The 19,056-nt window shown below is 36.4% G+C and overlaps 1 protein-coding gene and 1 pseudogene across 1 annotated transcript in view; one reads left to right on the top strand and one right to left on the bottom strand.

The window, feature by feature from the left end:
* MLLT3 (MLLT3 super elongation complex subunit) overlaps positions 1–19,056 on the top strand; it is a 268,431-nt gene that overhangs the window by 190,384 nt on the left and 58,991 nt on the right. Inside the window, 1 exon segment of the mRNA XM_003731988.6 lies at positions 7,428–8,132. Coding sequence (XP_003732036.4) covers positions 7,428–8,132 — 705 coding nt within the window.
* LOC144579596 (U4 spliceosomal RNA) lies at positions 3,442–3,514 on the bottom strand (annotated as a pseudogene).

The raw sequence follows: 19,056 nt of genomic DNA, 5'->3' as shown, positions 1-19,056 counted from the left end.
TCTATAATAGCAGACCTTTCTTTTTCTTACTTGAGCGTGTGTAAGTATTTTATGTTCTTTTTCTGCACTGGCCACGTAGATTGTTTTGAATGAAAGGCTCTTGCTCTTCTCAAGTGTCATTTCTCTTCCACTTGTGGCATGTTCTTTTAGTCTTCTACCTGTTGACTGAGAAATATTAGATTTTGGGTCTCAGTGTCTCTGTTTAGACTTGAGGTTTAAATAAGTTTTGATTCTTTAAAAAAAATTAATCCTACCAATTGTTAAGGTGTTTTCTGTTTTATAATTTTATTATCTTATATTAATTTTAAATAAAAAATTTACAATAGGAAGCCATATGGTGTTAAAAATCCTACAAAAATCATCAGCAGTCCATTTTGCTTCACTCCCTCAGTACATTCTCTCTCTCTGAACTGTTTGGTTCATTCTTTTGGTATTTAACTACCTATTCTGAAATATTTATCAATTGCTGTCTGCTCATTTATCTTATTCCTTTTATGGCAAATCAGGGTTTTTAATTCAAGAAATTTTACATGCAAGAAACTTCACTTCTTTTAGTTGATGTACAGAAGTGGACTATAAATTTTCTTTAAGTCAGAATTAATTTGACAAATTTCTCCTTAGGATTGGAACACTAAACATATATTTCAAGACATTATACAGTTATAGAATTAAAGCATTAATGTTGATGAAATTTCTTTCTTTTACTTTTTTGATTATGTTGGGTGTTATAATGTTTGTAAGAAGTTTCTTTTACTTTCTTCATTATGTTGGGAGTGGTTTGTGGATCTTAGTTTCTCAAAGTGAATACTCAGGTTAGCTTTGTACTGGGTTTCTCTCTTCTTGAACCTCTTCATTTCCATTTAAACAATAAATGAAATAAAGGCTATGAATTTTCCTTTGAGCACATGTTTTTCTGTGAATCCAGAGTTTTTTATATGAAGTGCTATTTTCATTTGATTGATTGATTTTGTCTTTAATTTTTTAATTTTCTTGGAGTCTAGTCAGCCAATTTAATCTATACAAACATTTTTAAATGGGTATTTTAAAGTTTATGATAACTTATGATTGATTTTTGTCAGTGTTCTATGGATACATCTAAAACTTCTAAACTTTATTCAAGAGATAGAAAGTTCAATATATAATTATTAAATCAGTGTGTGAGTTGTTTTGGTCAATGATACTATGTCTGTACTCATTTTGTTTTATTAGATCTGTCAATTTATGATAAAGATATATTGATTACTCATTTAAGTATTTTTTAAATTTTCTTAAGTAGTAAATACCATTTGCTTTATATAATTTAACTTTTTACATTTTTTTTCCTATTTGGTGCTCTTAACATTGAATTCCACATGATCTGATATTAATCTAGCACTCTAGCACTCCTACTTTTTTGGGGGGAATTTAGCTGATATTTCTTTGCCCATTCCATTATTTTAAACGTTTTTCAATCATTTGACTTTAAGTATGTCTTATTAGAGCCTTTATCTAATCTTTGTCTTTTTAGCCCAGTCTGACAGTATCTTCCAGTGGGAGAATTTAGTTCTTTCATTTTTATTCTGAGTTATACTTGATCTTATTACTGCCTTTTCACCTTGTTCATTATTCATATTTGTGACTTTTTTCGCTTTTCTTAATTTTGCTTGTATTTTCAAGTTGATATTTTCTCTTTTCCCTTTGTTGATGTGACAGTTCTGCACTTTTCCATTTCATCATTGTCCACTTTCCCTTCTAATGGCTCGTAATCCAGTTTTTCTTCCAGTTTCACATGAAAAAAGATACCAGTACTTTTTCACCTTAACACCCTAATCCTCCTCTTTCCTTCCTAAATTTTTGTAGAAATAATTTAGTTGTTTAGGTTCAGATTGTTAGACTTTTCTGTGTCAGGAATTCATGTTGAACACTTACAATACAGTTTATTTTTTATTTAGATTTAAGTCTGTATATACATAAAACGTTTTTGGTTCAGTTACAGTTTAGCTAGACTCTTTTCTCAAGTCCTCTCCTTTGGTGGGAACAGTGGTCGAAGTGCTATTTAAATTTTTAAATTTTGGCAAATACTTCTTTCACACTGGACTGTGTGTGTAGGATGTTTGCGTTGTACTTCTTTCTCTCCCAGCTGTCTGGATGTTCTTTCTTCTCTATTTCAGTATTACAAATGAGAAACGTAAATTTAATTCTTATTCAGTTTTAAGGAATTATTCTTTCTGGATGCTTGTCAGTTTTCTTCTTTTTTTGTTTTAAGGTATAGGAATTGTAGTGCTTTTGTTTTTTGTTTGTTTTTGGCCTGGGCGTCATTTCTCATTAACTTTGCCTGGATCTTGGAGAGCCCTGTGAGATTGTAATTCAATCCTCTCTTTAGTTCATGACATTTTTTTCTTTATTACTTTAATTATTGCCTCTTCTGCCTTTTCTGTTTCCTCCTTCTGGAACTCTTCTTATGACTATATGTTTGGTTTCCTTGATCCATTCAAGGCTCTTCTCTTTTCCCATGATGATTTTCACCTCTGTATTTTTACTTGGTGCTTTGAGATTTCTTTCATTTAATCTTTTATGCTGCCAGTTAGCATCAGTCTTCTCCTTTATCTACTGAATTATTGAGCTTGAGAATATAAATATTTAAATTTTAGTTTTTAAATATCTCTTTCAGAAGTTAGTTTTTATACTTGATTCTCTGAAGTGGTCATACTGCTTTTGACCTTAGCATTTCATCTTTCTCCTCCAGAAAATCTGTTAGATCTGCTTCTTCCTATTCCCTCCCACCCCTAAGTATGTCAGTTCTATGTGCATTTGGGTTGAGGTTGAGCTGTTAGGGACTTCAGGCTGTTGTAATTCTGTAAGTAATGAAAGGTACAGGCATCTCAACGTGCATACTAGCAGCGGGAATATTATCTATTTCTTGTTTATACATCTAGAGGACTCTGCCTTCCTTCTGATCTCCTTACATTTCCCAGCCCTAAGAGCAGACTGTCTTCCTATTTAAATGCCTTCTGAGTCCTGGGAAGGCTGGCCATAGTTCTGTGTAGTTATCTATATGCGAAACTCTTCTGGAAGCTGGGCATGGTGGCACATGCACCTGTTGTCCCAGTTTCTTAGGAGAGTGAGGCAGGAGGATCACTTGAGCCCAGGAGTTTCAGGCTGTAGCATGTAGTGATCATGTGTGTGAATAGCTACTGCATTCTAGCCTGGGCAACATAGCAAGACCCCGTCTCTAAAAAAACAAACCAACTCTTTTGGGTCAGGCAGAGCAAATCCTGCACCAGTTATTTTTCTCAAGATGCCCATAAGCCCGTGGCCACATTCTTCAGGCCACTGCCTGCTGACTCCCGAGCTGAGTAGTTCAAGAGAGGTGAATGGGGTTGGATTTGGAATTGAAGTGGGAAAGTTAAATCAAATTCAAGGCCTCCCCCAGCCCCAGAATTCTGAATTTTAATACTCCATTCATAGTTTCAATTAGCAGTAATTGTGCCTTGCATAAATCTCATTGGCTACGATACTGCCACTGCACAAACCTCTTTGTAGTTTCAGATGGCATGTCTTCCCTTTGTGATATTCATTGTGTGTTTAATGACATTATAGAGGAGATTTTTATTTTCAAATCTTATCTTTGACTATCATGGTTTTTCCTATTCCTATATATGCATAACCTCTTGGACCACACTACAATTTTTAGGAAGTGTCCTTGTAAAAGTGCAGTTTGAACAAATAAACTACTATGAGAGTTTATTAGTTTTGACAAGTAAAACTGTTCTGAGAGAGTTTATTTGTCTGTATGCAAATTTCAGTGAACAAAATATGATGGATCTGAAAATCTTGCACAAGACAGAAGCCAGTTAAAATAGGACAGAAACCAAAAATAAGAGGGAAGCCAGAGGGAAGAAACAGGAGCCAAGAATCAGCTATGAGTTGTCAGTGGTTCTTAGAAGTTGACATGGAGATAACATGGAAACTGAAAGCCACATATAATCAGAAAACCTTCTTCTGGCCAGTAGTTGTGATTTTTTCCTTAAGTCCTCTACCTGAGTTGCTGACAAGGAGTATTAGAAAGGATTAAACATTAAAGGCCTCATTCTGTTCCAAAAAATTAAAACAAGGAAGCATTCAGTACAATCTGAATAGATGAGAGAAAATATTGTATCCTAGTCACAGGTTGTAAAGTTAGTGCAAATATATGTATATTTTTTAAACAATCATTTGCCTTAAATATTTGAGATTTGAATTTTGCACACCTGCTCTCTGTTAGATTGCTTGATATTCAATTTGTCCTAATCAGCCTCAGGCAAAGAGATTTTGAGTTATAAAACATATGTACACATCATGTTGAATGGTAATTAGTCTGTGCTGCTCAGTGGCACTTAATATTGAGGTTAATGGTTCAGTGAAAAATTTAAAAAGCCACTGACGAGCCATATCTATATCTATTAGTCTATCTATAGATAGGTATGACTATAGATATCTATATGCATATATATATAGGCTGAAAATCAGCGAAAGCTTTTATTCTTTGTCAGTGATTTAATGCCTGGCTGTGTATCTGAGCCAGTGTTTTTACATTTATTACATGTACAAACATGGAGACTGGTGACAATATTACATGTACAAACATGGAGACTGGTGACAATATTACATGTACAAACATGGAGACTGGTGAACTTTGACATTTGTCACAGGTACAGGCCAATAAAATGCTGCCTTAAAAACTGCTCTCTTTCGTTTTACATTTTATTTGTTTAAGACATTGGTATGGAATGTGTTTGTCCTCTTAACTTTTGTTCTCTTAGCTTAAAGATTTTTGAGGTCATAATTACAAAAAAGGAAGGAGCAAGAATGGCTGGGTCACTTGCTTGTACCAAGATTTGTTGAGTGGGTAAAAAGGTAACAGTAAACATTAAATACCCAGACCAACATGAGAAGCAAAATGTTACAAGAAGATATATTTCTACAGTTTTGTACCTTGCATTATATGCGTGTAATTAAAAAAGGAACTTAACTTTTTTATGACACAAGAAGCTGTGTTAGATGCCAATGTGTACCCTGAATTTAAGAATTCTGGTTTGTCCTAAAGAAGGATTTTACTCGTGCCTGTAATCCCAGCACTTTGGGAGGCCGAGGCGGGTGGATCATGAGGTCAAGAGATCGAGACCATCCTGGTCAACATGGTGAACCCCTATCTCTACTAAAAATACAAAAAATTAGCTGGGCATGGTGGCGCATGCCTGTAATCCCAGCTACTCAGGAGGCTGAGGCAGGAGAATTGCCTGAACCCAGGAAGCGGAAGGTTGCGGTGAGCCAAGATCGCGCCATTGCACTCCAGCCTGGGTAACAAGAGTGAAACTCCATCTCAAAAAAAAAAAAAAAAAAAAAAATCATGGAAGGATATACAGAAGTTTTATTTTCCTCCTGGTACTGGAATGTTGCTGTTTTTTTACTTAACATTAGAAATAAGTTGGTGGGTTAAAAACTCTATGCTTTAAAACTTACTTAAAAAATATGTGTAATACTTCATATAGGTTGAATTTAAACAGTGATACTTGAGTATTCTAGAGCCATAATTAGAATACTGATTGGAAATTGTCAAAATTCAGTGAGTCAACAAGCCAATTAAAAAAAATTCAAGGATATTAGATTTCAAAATGTTCTTCCTTAATTTAGTTTGTACATTATACTTCATTTTAATTATTCATGTACTGCTTAACATTACAGGAAATGTCATGTAATAGAATTTATAAAATAATGAAGTTTCAGTAATATGAATCCTATCTTTGGAATTTTCCTTTTATATCTCAGGTTATGATGTTTTCTAAGGAATTATCTAATTTGATGCATAAAAACAAGTCTTTGCTTAGTAACTTCATCCATTTTATAATTTTGAAACCACTGACTTCAGAAAATAAATGGAATAAGTGTGATATGTCATTTTGTGGTTGAGCAAATAAGACAAAAAATTTATTAAGAAACCAAAAAATATATTTCTACTAATATAGAACAATAATTTTCATTCGAATATTACTTTGTGATGCTTATCCATATACCTATGTATTTTTTGTGTGTGTTGTTTTTGCATAGGCCCGATAAATAGATTGTTCATTTTAGTGTAAAACATAGCCCCTGCTTACTATCTGTCTTGTGTCATGCTAGATATTTAAGGAATATAAGATTGATTTATATATCACTGGGCTTAAGTGAGTGAGTTAGAGGTGAAAGACAGTAAGCAAGCCTGAAGATGTAAATTCTAGTTGAAAATTTGGACATTTATTTGTCTTTGGTTTCATTAGGAGGTGGAAGTAAGCAAGAAAGAGCTCTTCTTTTAGTATTGATGTGGATTTTTGCATGTCCAGGATCTACTCTGTTTCTTATTCTTACTATTAATGGTAGAGGTTCACAAGTATGGTAAGTATGGACTTAGATTTTGTTCCTAAACAGAAATATTATATATAGGTTATATATTCTGATGTGTTTATATGAGTGGAAAAATTTATCACATTTAAAATGAAATAGCCAGCAACTACCTCTTTTCTCATAATCATAATATGGTAATTGCCAAAGACCTTCTAGTCCATTTAATGGTTAGGTAAAATCTTTGTTCTATTAACTTCCTTTTATTTTTTTCCTAGTGGATGTTTCCTAGTTCTTAACAGATGAAATTTTAGACAGCATAAAAATAATTGCTTTTTGTTTAAAATTGAGAATTATTTTCTTTCCTTTTGGGGGGTCTTATGATTTCTTATATTACAAAGCCATTTGAAATTTAATGTAATCTGACCTCACTGTGTGAAGCTGGGCTATTTTCTGCCTTCTTCTCAGTCTTGTTCTGTAGCTGAGTGTCGCTCCCCAAATACAATCTGTGCTTTGCTCCTTGTCATTTAGTTTATTCTGGTCCCTGGTATCTAAGTACCTTTCCGTTCTTTTTTTTCCAGTAATCACCTCTGTATGCTCCAGGACCAAATTTAGATGTTACTTCTTTATGAATTTTTGAATTATTCTTCTCCCCATGCTCCCAACAGAATTAAACAGTTCCCTTCTTTTGGTTGTCATTGCACTTTATAGATGGCTCTTCCAGCAACTATCAATCATAGATACATCATAGTTATTAAGAGTGGGGGCCATGTGTTATTCATTCTTGAATCTTCTAGGACAAGCAGTTGTTAACATTTGTTGAATTGAAATGTTTTAAGACTCAATGCTTCAAATGATTAAGAAAACAGCTTGCCTCATTAAATTCTTTGATGATAACCTACTCTCACTACGTTTCTCTCATACACTATCCTCACCTATTATATTGTGGTTTTTGGGTTATATTAAAATGTTTTTGGTATTTTAGTGATAGCTTGAGAGCAATCAAAGAAGGATCATTTTATGTAGATCTCTTTTGATTCTTCACTGCTATTTAGCTTTGAGAGTTTCATTTTCTTCTCCCCTTTTTGCAGGACCCTAATAGGAGTATTCATACCAGCAGCAGCAGCAGCAGCAGCAGCAGTAGCAGCAGCAGCAGCAGCAGCAGCAGTAGCAGCAGCAGTAGCAGCAGCAGCAGCAGCAGCAGCAGCAGCAGCAGTAGCAGCAGCAGCAGCAGCAGCAGTACCAGTTTTTCAAAGCCTCACAAATTAATGAAGGAGCACAAGGAAAAACCTTCTAAAGACTCCAGAGAACATAAAAGTGCCTTCAAAGAACCTTCCAGGGATCACAACAAATCTTCCAAAGAATCCTCTAAGAAACCCAAAGAAAATAAACCACTGAAAGAAGAGAAAATAGTTCCTAAGATGGCCTTCAAGGAACCTAAACCCATGTCAAAAGAGCCAAAACCAGACAGTAACTTACTCACCATCACCAGTGGACAAGATAAGAAGGCTCCTAGTAAAAGGCCACCCATTTCAGATTCTGAAGAACTCTCAGCCAAAAAAAGGAAAAAGAGTAGCTCAGAGGCTTTATTTAAAAGTTTTTCTAGCGCACCACCACTGATACTCACTTGTTCTGCTGACAAAAAACAGATAAAAGATAAATCTCATGTCAAGATGGGAAAGGTCAAAATTGAAAGTGAGACATCAGAGAAGAAGAAATCAACTTTACCGCCATTTGATGACATTGTGGATCCCAATGATTCAGATGTGGAGGAGAATATATCCTCTAAATCTGATGTGAGTAGTCTTACGGGCTTTCTTCCTTCCCCTTATTTTCAGATTTTATTTCAAATAGCTTCATAATAAAGAATGAGGGAAGAAAATGAATGCTGAACCATAAAATGGTAGCACATTGATAGATCTGGCCTAGAAATGCATTTCCTTAACTAATGGGAAGAAGGAAATGAAATCATTAAGTAATCTGCAGATTTTTAGGCTTTTAGTTAAGTTGTAAAGGAAAGCTATTTCCATAGTGCAATAATGGGTCATTTGAATAGCGGCAGACAATTTAGGTGCTCATCAAAGCTTGGTGTCTATCCTTTCCAATGATTGATGACATTGGAAAATGAGCATAATACAATAAAACTTGAATAAAAGGGAAAATAAATTTAAAAGAGAAACTTAGAAAATATTAGCGCTAGGCTGGGCGTGGTGGCTCACACCTGTAATCCCAGCACTTTGGGAGGCCAAGGAGGGTGGATCACGAGGTCAGGAGATTGAGACCATGGTGAAACATGGTCTTTACTAAAAAATACAAAAATTAGCTGGGCGTGGTGGCGCGCACCTGTAGTCCCAGCTACTTGGGAGGCTGAGGCAGGAGAATTGCTTGAACCTGGGAGGCAGAGGTTGCAGTGAGCCGAGAGCGCACCACTGCACTCCAGCCTGGTGCCTGATGACACAGTGAGACTCCAGAAAAAAAAAATTAGGGCTATAATGTTGATGTTTTGATCCTTGGAATGAAGTAACATTTTTACGTTGATAGAAGGCTGGTGATAGTATTTTGATTTTACCAGTTTTATTGAGGCAAAATGATGTAACAATATACTACACATATTTAAAATGTATAATTTGATAAATTTTAACATTCATGTGTATCTGTAAAACCAGGAAGTAGTATTTTGAAAAACGGTTATTTAGTCTTTTTCTTGATTGTTTAGCCACTGATTTGGAAGGGGTGGGGTATGTGATCTTCACTGCAAGTTTTTCGTTAATGGGTGGAATTATCCTTTGTGGATGCCTAAAAGAGCATCTGACCTTCTAATAACCCTGAAAGATGGTTTTTGATATTGGGATTTTAACTGATAATTAGAGATTTTTCAGCAGTGGAAGGGATTTTTAGATTATCTATTCTAACCTCTTACTGATGTAATAAATCTTACGCTTCTAGTGTCAGGGTTGTTACTAATTCAGAAGTATTTGATAATGTTTTTGAAGAATAAACATTACTTTGAAGTTATCTCCTTACTTTCCTTTTGTTTTCCTGATGTTACCCTTTCTTCAGTTACTTATTGGTAATGATCAGTCCCAATAATCTCCTTACGTTAGCTTGACAGTATTTCTAGGCAATGGTCAAAGAAGCTATCTGGCTGAAAATTACTGGCAGTCTTAGAAAACTGTTTCTGTCCCTTGGGTTGCACACAGATGTCTCCAGTTTAAGTGCTGGCAAAGGCTGGGAGGCTTTAGTAGTAGATTTCTTGTCCTGGGTTTGCACTGTTGTTGGTAGAAAGCCAGCCAGGGTCAGGACATGTTGCTGACACTGATCCCCAGTGGTCACTTCCCCAGGAAGTCCCCAGACTTCCCTACTCTCTATAGCTAATGTTGAAATTTTAGTAGAAAATTAGATTAGGACAGTAGCATATATAATACTGGATGCTGGGAAAATTTGTTCCAGTATTTGGTAAAGGCTTTATAGTTATAGTTTGTGAAATGGATATGAGAGTTGAATGTGTTTGTTCTAATATCTCAACTACTTATTTTTCCTTCTTACCTTTCCTCTTAGTTTGAAACTTATTCTTAATGCAGATGTTACTTGGATCTTTTGTTGTATGTTAGACTTTTATTTCAGATCACCTTGAGATGCTATTGGGTTGTGATTAGTCTATCACTATTGTCAAATTTAGCAACTTTGTCTTTTTATATTCTGACATGTAGCAATTCTAGTACAGAGGTTTTCAAATCATGGGTTGTGATTCACTGGTGAGCTATGAAATGAATTTAACATATTGCTAGCATTAAAAAAAACCAGAACACGTTGTAATTAGTATGGGTAAGTAATGGCTTAGGAAAATTTTATTTCAGAGAGGGTGTGTGTGTGTATGTGTTTCTTATAGTGGTCAAAATTTTGAAAGGCACCTTTTTAGAATGTTTGCTGATTCATGAGAAGATCAAATGGTGTTCATAAAGCCCTGTTGAAAGCTTTTTCTACATGAAACTGTCACAGATGATCTTCCTCTTTAGATCATTTTGTTTATTCTCCTTTTGTTTGCCTCTTGCTCCCTCCATATATATGATTTATAAAGTGTGTCATTCTTTTAATAAAATTCTTGTTCAATTTTGTGTATTTATTCAAAAGTATACCTTGAAAAGTCTTCTGGAATGAAAAGTTAGAATGGGAATACTTTACAGTAGGTAGTAAATTTTCAAAATGGTATATAACATATTAGAGCCACAAAGCCAGTGATTACAATAGTAGTTTTTGTAATGTACTCTCTAGAGCATTGCAGAGAAAGCCTGTAAAGGCTTTCAGGTATTATTTGAATGAAACCCAACAACTGTACTTTCCTTATTAGTCTTCTGGTACTAGTAATCCTTTTATTGTTGTTTATTATATTGGTTTAATTCTTGAAATGTAGGTAGTGTAACAGAAGAGAATTGACAAAAATGGTGTCATATAAACCACGAACCCAAAGACCTTTCTATGAGCAAAGGAGGGTAAGAGAGAGTTGAAATTCCATTTATCCAGCGGGTGCATCACGAGGTCAAGAGATCGAGACCATCCTGGTCAACATGGTGAAACCCCATCTCTACTAAAAATACAAAAATTAGCTGGGCATGATGGCGCGTGCCTGTAATCCCAGCTGCTTAGGAGGCTGAGGCAGGAGAATTGCCTGAACCCAGGAGGCAGAGGTTGCAGTGAGCCAAGTTTGTGCCATTGCACTCCAGCCTGGGTAACAAGAGTGAAACTCCGTCTCAAAAAAAAAAAAAAAAAAAAGATAGCCTTTGTTTAGACTGTCTTCTACCTGGCATCCTCCTGCCAGCAAGACAAAAGGACCAGGGAGGGGACACTCATGATGGAGAGCACTAAACTGTGGTCTGCGTAGTGCTCACCGTTACAAGTCCCTTGGCCAGTAACTGACTTGGTAGCTTGGGGCATTTTAGGGATCACTGTACACGTTGTCCTGATTGTGTGTCTGCCGCTGGGTAAGTGTGATTACATGACCTGATCTCTCTAAGGTCCTTTCCAGCTTTGTTATTTGAATATGAGCCAAATTTACATTCATTTACATTCATTTGTGGGAGATGGGGTGGTAGGTGATTTTAGACATAATGAGCAGAGATAATGGACTTAGGAAACAGAAAAAAGACGCAAATAAATCAGAAGTGTTTGAAGAATGAGGAAGACTGGGGAAAATGATTATTCATCTAGTATGTCTCTAAAGAAAACATCTCGGCTAGGCACAGTGGCTCACACCTGTAATCCCAGCACTTTGGGAGGCCGAGGCAGGTGGATTACAAGGTCAGGAATTCGAGACCCTCCTGACCAACATGGTGAAACCCCGTCTGTACTAAAAATACAAAGATGAGCCAGGCGTGGTGGGGCATGCCTGTAATCCCAGCTACTCAGGAGGCTGAGGCAGGAGAATCGCTTGAACCCTGGAGGTGGAGGTTGCAGTGAGTGAGCTCTCGCCATTGCACTCCAGCCTGGGTGACAGAGCCAGACTCTGTCTCAAAAAACAAAACAGAAAAGAAAACATCTCGACTCAGTATAGGTTTTTTGTAGTTAAAAGATGAACATTTTAAAAAACATTTTCTAGAATCCAATTCAATTCAGGTTTTATATAAAAATGTCAGTCATATTAAGATGGGTTACAAAGCTTAGTTTGGGTCAGATTTTTATATACTTGGTATGTGAGAAGAGAGAAAGAAGTTGGACATCTGTGGTCTGTATGCCTGACTGGTGTTTGAGGGATCAATCTCTTATTTTTTGATAAGTGAAAGGTAGGTGGATAGGTAACTAGAATTCTGTCATCTGGTGTCAGATATCCTGTGTTTAAAATTTCAGTGCCACCAGTTATCTTGTGCAAATAATTTAACTTTCTCTGTTTTTAAGTTTCCTCTTTTGTAAGATGGAGATCATAATAGTATCTTCTTTGTAGGATTATTGTGAAATTTTAATAAATTAATCTGGGTAAAGCACTTAACACACTAATAAAAAAAATGTTAACTATTTGCTATGTATGATTTGACTTCTGGGAACCTATGTACCCTGTAGCTTTGAAAGGGATTTTTTGATATTCAAATATACTGCACAACTCTGATGTCCTTTTTCAAGAGTGTGGCTTTATATGCTGCAGTACTTGGTACTCTAAGTCACTTTGTTTTGAATCTTGTCTTTTGTCACTTTGTTCTGAAGTTTGTCTTCACAAGGTCTATGGTCTTGATGTTGATATGCTTCTGTTACATGATCAGTGTAAAAGCACAAGATAAAATGTCTAAGTTTTAAGCTGAAAGATAAACCTGAGTTTCTCAGATCTTTCAGCTTTTTAATTAAATGAGATAAAGGACAAGAGCATACCAAGTACTGCATTGGGTAGACACTTTGTTTTTTCTTTTTCTTTTTTGCTACTACTGTTAAAATATCCTAAGAAATGATTTGAGTTTCTGTTAATATAACTGAAAGAACAATTTTGAAATACATTTTGTGATTCTTGAAATGTGTCTCATAAAGAAATCTATACTGTCACATGAAAGTTTGTCAATAATTTCCCCTATAGAGGAATTTGGTAGGGGCTGGGATAAGAAGGTAGAGAGGCAGGAGGACTGTGTTGTAGTGGGCGAGCTTTTGGCAAATACAGAAAGCATGATAGAATGTTTTGTTAAGAATATTTTACATTCAAGAACTGAGGCTATTCCCATTGGGGTACAGCGGTTCTTGGTTTAGGCGTTCATCTCTTTGGGGTACATATGTTCCACTGTACTTACTGTTTAATAGGTAAGTGACTGGTGACTAACCAGCAGCTAGTTACAAAGGGATTGTATCAGTGTCAACTAAAGGTTTATAATTGTGCTTTTTATTAACCTGCTTAAACTTTAATTGATAATAAGGGAAAAAAACAAATACCTTTCACCTTTTCTGTAATTTCCCGTTTTTTGTGTGTTTTTCATATAATTTTGCTCCTGAAGAGAAGTGTATAGAGTTGATCATGTCTTGTGATAGGAAGAAATTTGGTATTCACAACAGAGGAGAAAAAAACAGTAAATGAAAATTGAAACAACCACTTATCAGAGTCGGTTATGGTTGTAGTTTTCTTATCATTGCCTTCCTCTTTCTTGCCTTGCTCTGAGGATATAATCATAATTTTAAAGTGAAGAAATCAAAGGTTTTAATGATCTTTCCCTGAAAATGGACAAATTATATTTGTTAAAATGTTACATCCTTCAGCCTGCAGTGTGAGAAGAGAGATTTCAGTCACGTCTTTCGATAGTTTGAGCTTACCAAGGTGTTTTCTTGGAGAAAACCTTCTTGAAGGAGGAAAACGAAATCTCATCATATGGCAGCATTTTTCCCAAGGGTGAATGGTGATTCCAATGCAGGATAAACCCTTTAAACCACCTTACCAGAAGTTTCTTTCAAAAAGAAAAAAAGGAAGAAGGAAAAAGAAACTTCCCTTCTTTTGTTGTTTCTCATTTCCTCCCGCCCCACCCTGTTCATTGCCGTGCTTAAACTGTCTGGAGCTGGCAGTAAAAGTCCTGCTGCTGAAGCATTGGCCTTAGGTTTTTATGTGATGGAAGGTTGCTGCAGTCAGAGAAGAAGGTCTTTATTGTGTTTTCAAAGTGGCTTTTTAATGACTTGTAATTCCAGCACATGCAAGAGCTGTAAAGTCTGTAAGTATGGTGAGGGAGCAGCTGGAGAGGCCATTCATTAAAGGGCTGCCCCTGCTCTCCAGGGGGTGAGTTCTCATTGGAGGCTTCTGTTTTCTGTGTTTTATAACTGGAGGTAAAAATACCTGAAGGGTTGCAGTTCTTCCTCTGGTAGATTCTGCTCAATGTGAAACATTAATTAAAATTACTGGACAAAAGTGAACTTTGTTGGGTGCATGGAGCTATTTCACCTGTCCCTGTTTTCTAACGCGTTTTTGTTTTTTTTCTGTGTTGGGTATGATCACACTAAGGAGGAGGCAGCCTACCCAGGCAGCTGTTCATTTATTCATTCATATTCCTGGTTTATTTGAAAAAAGCAGTTAAAAAGAAGGTTTAAAAAAAAAACAGAGGCCTTTTTGTTTCTTTGTTTCAGTCCATACTAGGCCCACTGTGGTATCTCAGTTCTTAAATTAAGTAATTCCATAGAAGCTCTTGGGTAGCAGAAGATTGTGAACACATAGGGGCTCTATCTTTGCAGAGCTGGTGGGCATCAAAAATTGCCAAAACTCAGCATTTCCATACACATGTATTGAGCCAGAATCTCTCTTCCAATAAATTCTGTGAGCCTTCTTTAAGAGAGCTACATCACCTATTTGATGCATTATTGTTTCTTGCTTTATGACCTATGCTTTTTATGAAATTGCCCCATTTGTCATCTTTAGATACAAAGCCAACAATGAGACTCAACATGGCCTTTGCAAGAGTAGCTTCACCGTACCATGGGGATGCCTTATAGCCATAGCTAAACTTGAGTGTTTTCTCTGTGTTGGTCACCCTTCTATGTACTTGACATGATTTATCTCATTCACCCCTCAAAACAACTCTACAAAATAGTTATTATTATTATCACCATTTTATAGATGAGGAAGCAGAGGCTCCAAGACGAAGAATCTTGTCCAATGTTGCCATCTTTAAAAGTGGTGGAGCTAGGATTTGAACCCACTTGGTAGGTAGCGTACCTGCCTAAGAAGGAGGTTGGTGATAAAACAAATCTTATTCTTCCTTGCATTCATACTAAAATTGTAGAGGTGTGCTTCATGAAGTTGATATTGTTGCTGGGAAAGGCTTAAATGTCTGATATTGTCCCACTTAGGAATCCAGTTTCTTTGACCTATTGGTTTGGGCTTTACCAGTGGCCTTCAGGAGGTGACAGGTTTTTCTCATAGGTGGACTTCGCATGCACAGCCAGAATTGAGGGAAGAGCTGTAAAACATCCAGGAGCCTCTAGCTTCTTTGACATCCTCACTTAAAATGAAACTGACTTGTAGGTCTAGACTGCATCTTATTACACTATATCATCAGAACTATTTCCCTGTTCTCAGAGTTTTTCCCATGTGCTTTTGCAAGAGAATTTATGTTTCACAGAGCTGACCTGCAATATCAGCCTCTCCCAGAAGATGCCACCAAATAACAAATGGTGTCCTCCAGTTGGGAGACTTCTTTCTGAAAATTCTAGTTACATTTTGTAAATTCATTTTATAGTTTCTCTAAGTTATTCAAAATGTAGGCTGTGCTTTCTTTGAATTAGGAGACAAGATAATGCCATGGTAGGAGTAGAGGGTTATTTTCTTTTGGTGTCTATGTAATTATTTAACCAAGTTTGAGAAATTGTTCTCAGTGGGTAACAATTTATGACTGTAAACTTTGAAAGCAGTGTCAAGGTCCACAAAGAAAAATCACCCCTAAGAGGCTTCTTTAGGTCACCAAAGGTGACTGTGCAGTGATATATTCCCAGATAAAGTCAAAGTTCCTTCTATTAAGCAGGATAAAATGGAAAAGTATTTACTAAAATGTTTAGAGACAACAATTTTATCTTTGAGTTCTGAAAATATAGAGGTTAGGAAGCACAGGTATAGGAAGAAATATTCACAACCTGTGACACAGAAAAGGTAATTTCTTTGCCTTTCTTGGTCATAGGGGGAAAATACATATATGGGCCCTTCAGATATTACTTTAAATAAATAGAGAAAGAAATAAATTTCTAGAGTGCCCCTGCTTTGAGACCTCAGTGCTTAGAATCATAGTACTGATTTTTAAAAAATAAATTGCTATCCCAGCACTTTGTGAGGACAAGGCAGGTGGATCATGAGGTCGGGAGATTGAGACCATCTTGGCCAACATGGTGAAAACCCGTCTCTACTAAAAATAGAAAAATTAGCTGGGCATGGTGGTTCATACCCATAGTCCCAGCTACTAGGGAGGCTGAGGCAGGAAAAATTCCTTGAACCTGGGAGGCAGAGGCTGCAGAGGGCTGAGATAGCACCCCTGCACTCCAGCCTGGCAACAGAGTGGAACTCGGTCTAAAAAATAATAATAAAATAAAATAAATTGCTGGTCTTTGCTTTGTAATATGACTCTTCTGTTTTCTTAAGTACGATAAACCATCATGTCACTTTGAGTTATTGAAAACATTTTCTTCTAGATGTGTTTAATGGTTTATAATATTCTTTGATTACTGTAATGATGTTCAGTAACAATTAAAAATAGTAAGTGGTAGGTACTTCCTATGTACAAGCACTGCATTAGTTGGTGCAGATAGTACAAAGTTAGAATTTAAGTTGGGCTTTGAAGGAAAGAGGCATGATTGGTCTCCAGGAGCTTGAGACCAGTCTGAGCCATATAGCAGAACCCTGTTTGAAAAATAAATAAAAAGTCTTCTCCCGCTGACCCCAAACCCTCATCTCTACTAATTCATGACTCTTTCCTTTACTTTGATAAACTGCTGTTCTCATTGGATGAAACACAATCCTTCTCCCTTTCACCCTCCAGGCTCTTCAGTATGCCTCTGTGTCCTGGGTTGTTTTCCTTAGTCTATCTACAAATATAACGAGGCATCCTTCAGACCAAACATACCTCCCTCCAACTTTCCAGTGAACTCTGGCTCTCTTTAGACTGTGGCACCTTCATTTCCTTTCTTTCACTGATGGACATCTCAAAAGCTCCCTTATTCCTCAACCCATTGTGATCTGGCTTTTGCTCTTGAAACTGTTCTTAAAACTACTAGTGGAAAAGGTCACTAGTGCCTTCCAGATCCTGATGTAGAAACCATTTCCTAAGCACTGACTTTGACCTTACTGGTGCCTTTGACTTGCTTTTTGCTCAATTGCTTGACTCTATTATACCTACCTTGATGTCACTCCCTTTGCCCGCTGACCTTCTTCTAGCACCATTAAGTTAGCCATTCCCAGTTTTTCCGTTTCTATTATATAGTCGGTCCCTGGACAATCACCTGTTACCAATATATTTTTTACATCTTCTTCAACACCAGCTATTCTCAAAAGCTATCAGCTGGACAACTCTGATGAACAGGAACCTGAAATACAACAGATACCCAATATAGTCTAAAGAATTTCTTGCAGACATTGCTGGTTATTCAATATCGATTACCCTCTTCTTCATACTAACAGAATTTTTATTTTATTAGGGCACTAATATGCCTAAAAAAAAGTTCCCCAGCTTTCCTTGCAGTTAGATATTACTCTGTGATTGAATCTGGCTAATGGAGATATAAATGGAAGTTATTAGGTGGGAATTACAGGAAGCTCTTTAAAAGAAACTGACTCAGCTGGCATGTACCATTTTGTCTTTCCCTCTTCTGCTTCTTGTCTGGAAATTGGAAGTGATGGCTGGTGCTCTAGCTGCCACATTGTTAGAAGCATATGCAAAGTATGGAGGAACACAAAGACAGGAAGGGACTGGATTACTGATTCTTGACATTGACATACTGATCCTGTCTATCATACTGGATTTCTGATGTAATGGATAGAACTAAACTTTATGTTAGCTCATGTATATATTACTAGCAGGTGGGCACACTTCCTAACTGATTTAGCTGTACCCATTATCTCAAAACACCTTCCTGCGTTTTCTAATTGGGTAAATATATATTCCATCTATTTTTATTAACCTAAATTAGAAATATCAGTTATTATTAAGCATATATTTTTAAAAAATAGTGTCTATTATGAGTTATTGGGCAGTGGGGATAATACAATGCATAAGATAGGAGCAGAGCTTTACCTTTAAGTAAGAGGAAATCTATAATTTTAGGTAGTGATTTTGGTGCTGTGAAAATTATTTTTTTACCTCAGATCTTATTTTATTTGGTTATAATTCCTTATCAGGTTTGCTCCAAAAATATCTGTGAATCTCCCTTTTTCTCCTTCTCCTACTTCTATTCAGCACTTGGTTTGGATTCTCATCAGTTTAACTCGGTTGGAGGTTGGAGACTTTTGAGTTGTTCTTCCTATCTCCTGTCTCTTTCCTTTCTCAGGTTCTTCTCTACAAAACTTTCTAAAATACAAATTCTGGAAGAAAATATGCAAAAGGAGATAGATCAGCTAGTTAAGATGATGGTGTTATGGGTCGTTTTCTAAATACTATCTTTACAGTTGGCATTTTAATTGTTTCATAGTTTCAAAACTGCAGCACTTGTATGGAGTAAGTACCAAATTCTCTTCAACATGTTTTTTTTCTTATACTCCTTCATTATGAAGACTTTCAGGTATACATGAAATACACAAAATAGTGTAATGAATCCTTCATTGACTGTCACTCAGCTTCAACAATTATTAATGGATGGTCAATGTTGTTTCAAGTGTAATGCCATCTTCTAGCATGGTATGATTTTTAATGAGATCCAAAATATGTTATTTCATTTATAGATATTTCAATATGAATCTCTAAAAGATAAGGACTTAAAATAGAACGGGGCTGGGTGTGGTGGCTCATGCTTGTAACCCCAGCACTTTGGGAGTCCGAGGCAGGCAGATCATGAGGTCAGGAGATCAAGAGCATCCTGGCCAAGATGGTGAAACCCTGTCTCTACTGAAAATGCAAAGATTAGCTGGGTGCAGTGACGTCATCCCAGCTACTCTGGAGGTTGAAGCAGGAGAATCGCTTGAACCTGGGAGGTAGACGTTCCAGAGAGCCGAGACTACGCCACTGCACTCCAGCCTGGCGACAGACCAAAACTGTGTCTCAAAAAAACAAACAAACAAAAAAAAAAACACTAAGTACC

Source organism: Callithrix jacchus, chromosome 1, assembly GCF_049354715.1.
Source record: "Callithrix jacchus isolate 240 chromosome 1, calJac240_pri, whole genome shotgun sequence".
Classification (NCBI taxonomy): Eukaryota; Metazoa; Chordata; class Mammalia; order Primates; family Cebidae; genus Callithrix; species Callithrix jacchus.
This window is presented reverse-complemented; position numbering and strand designations above follow the sequence as displayed.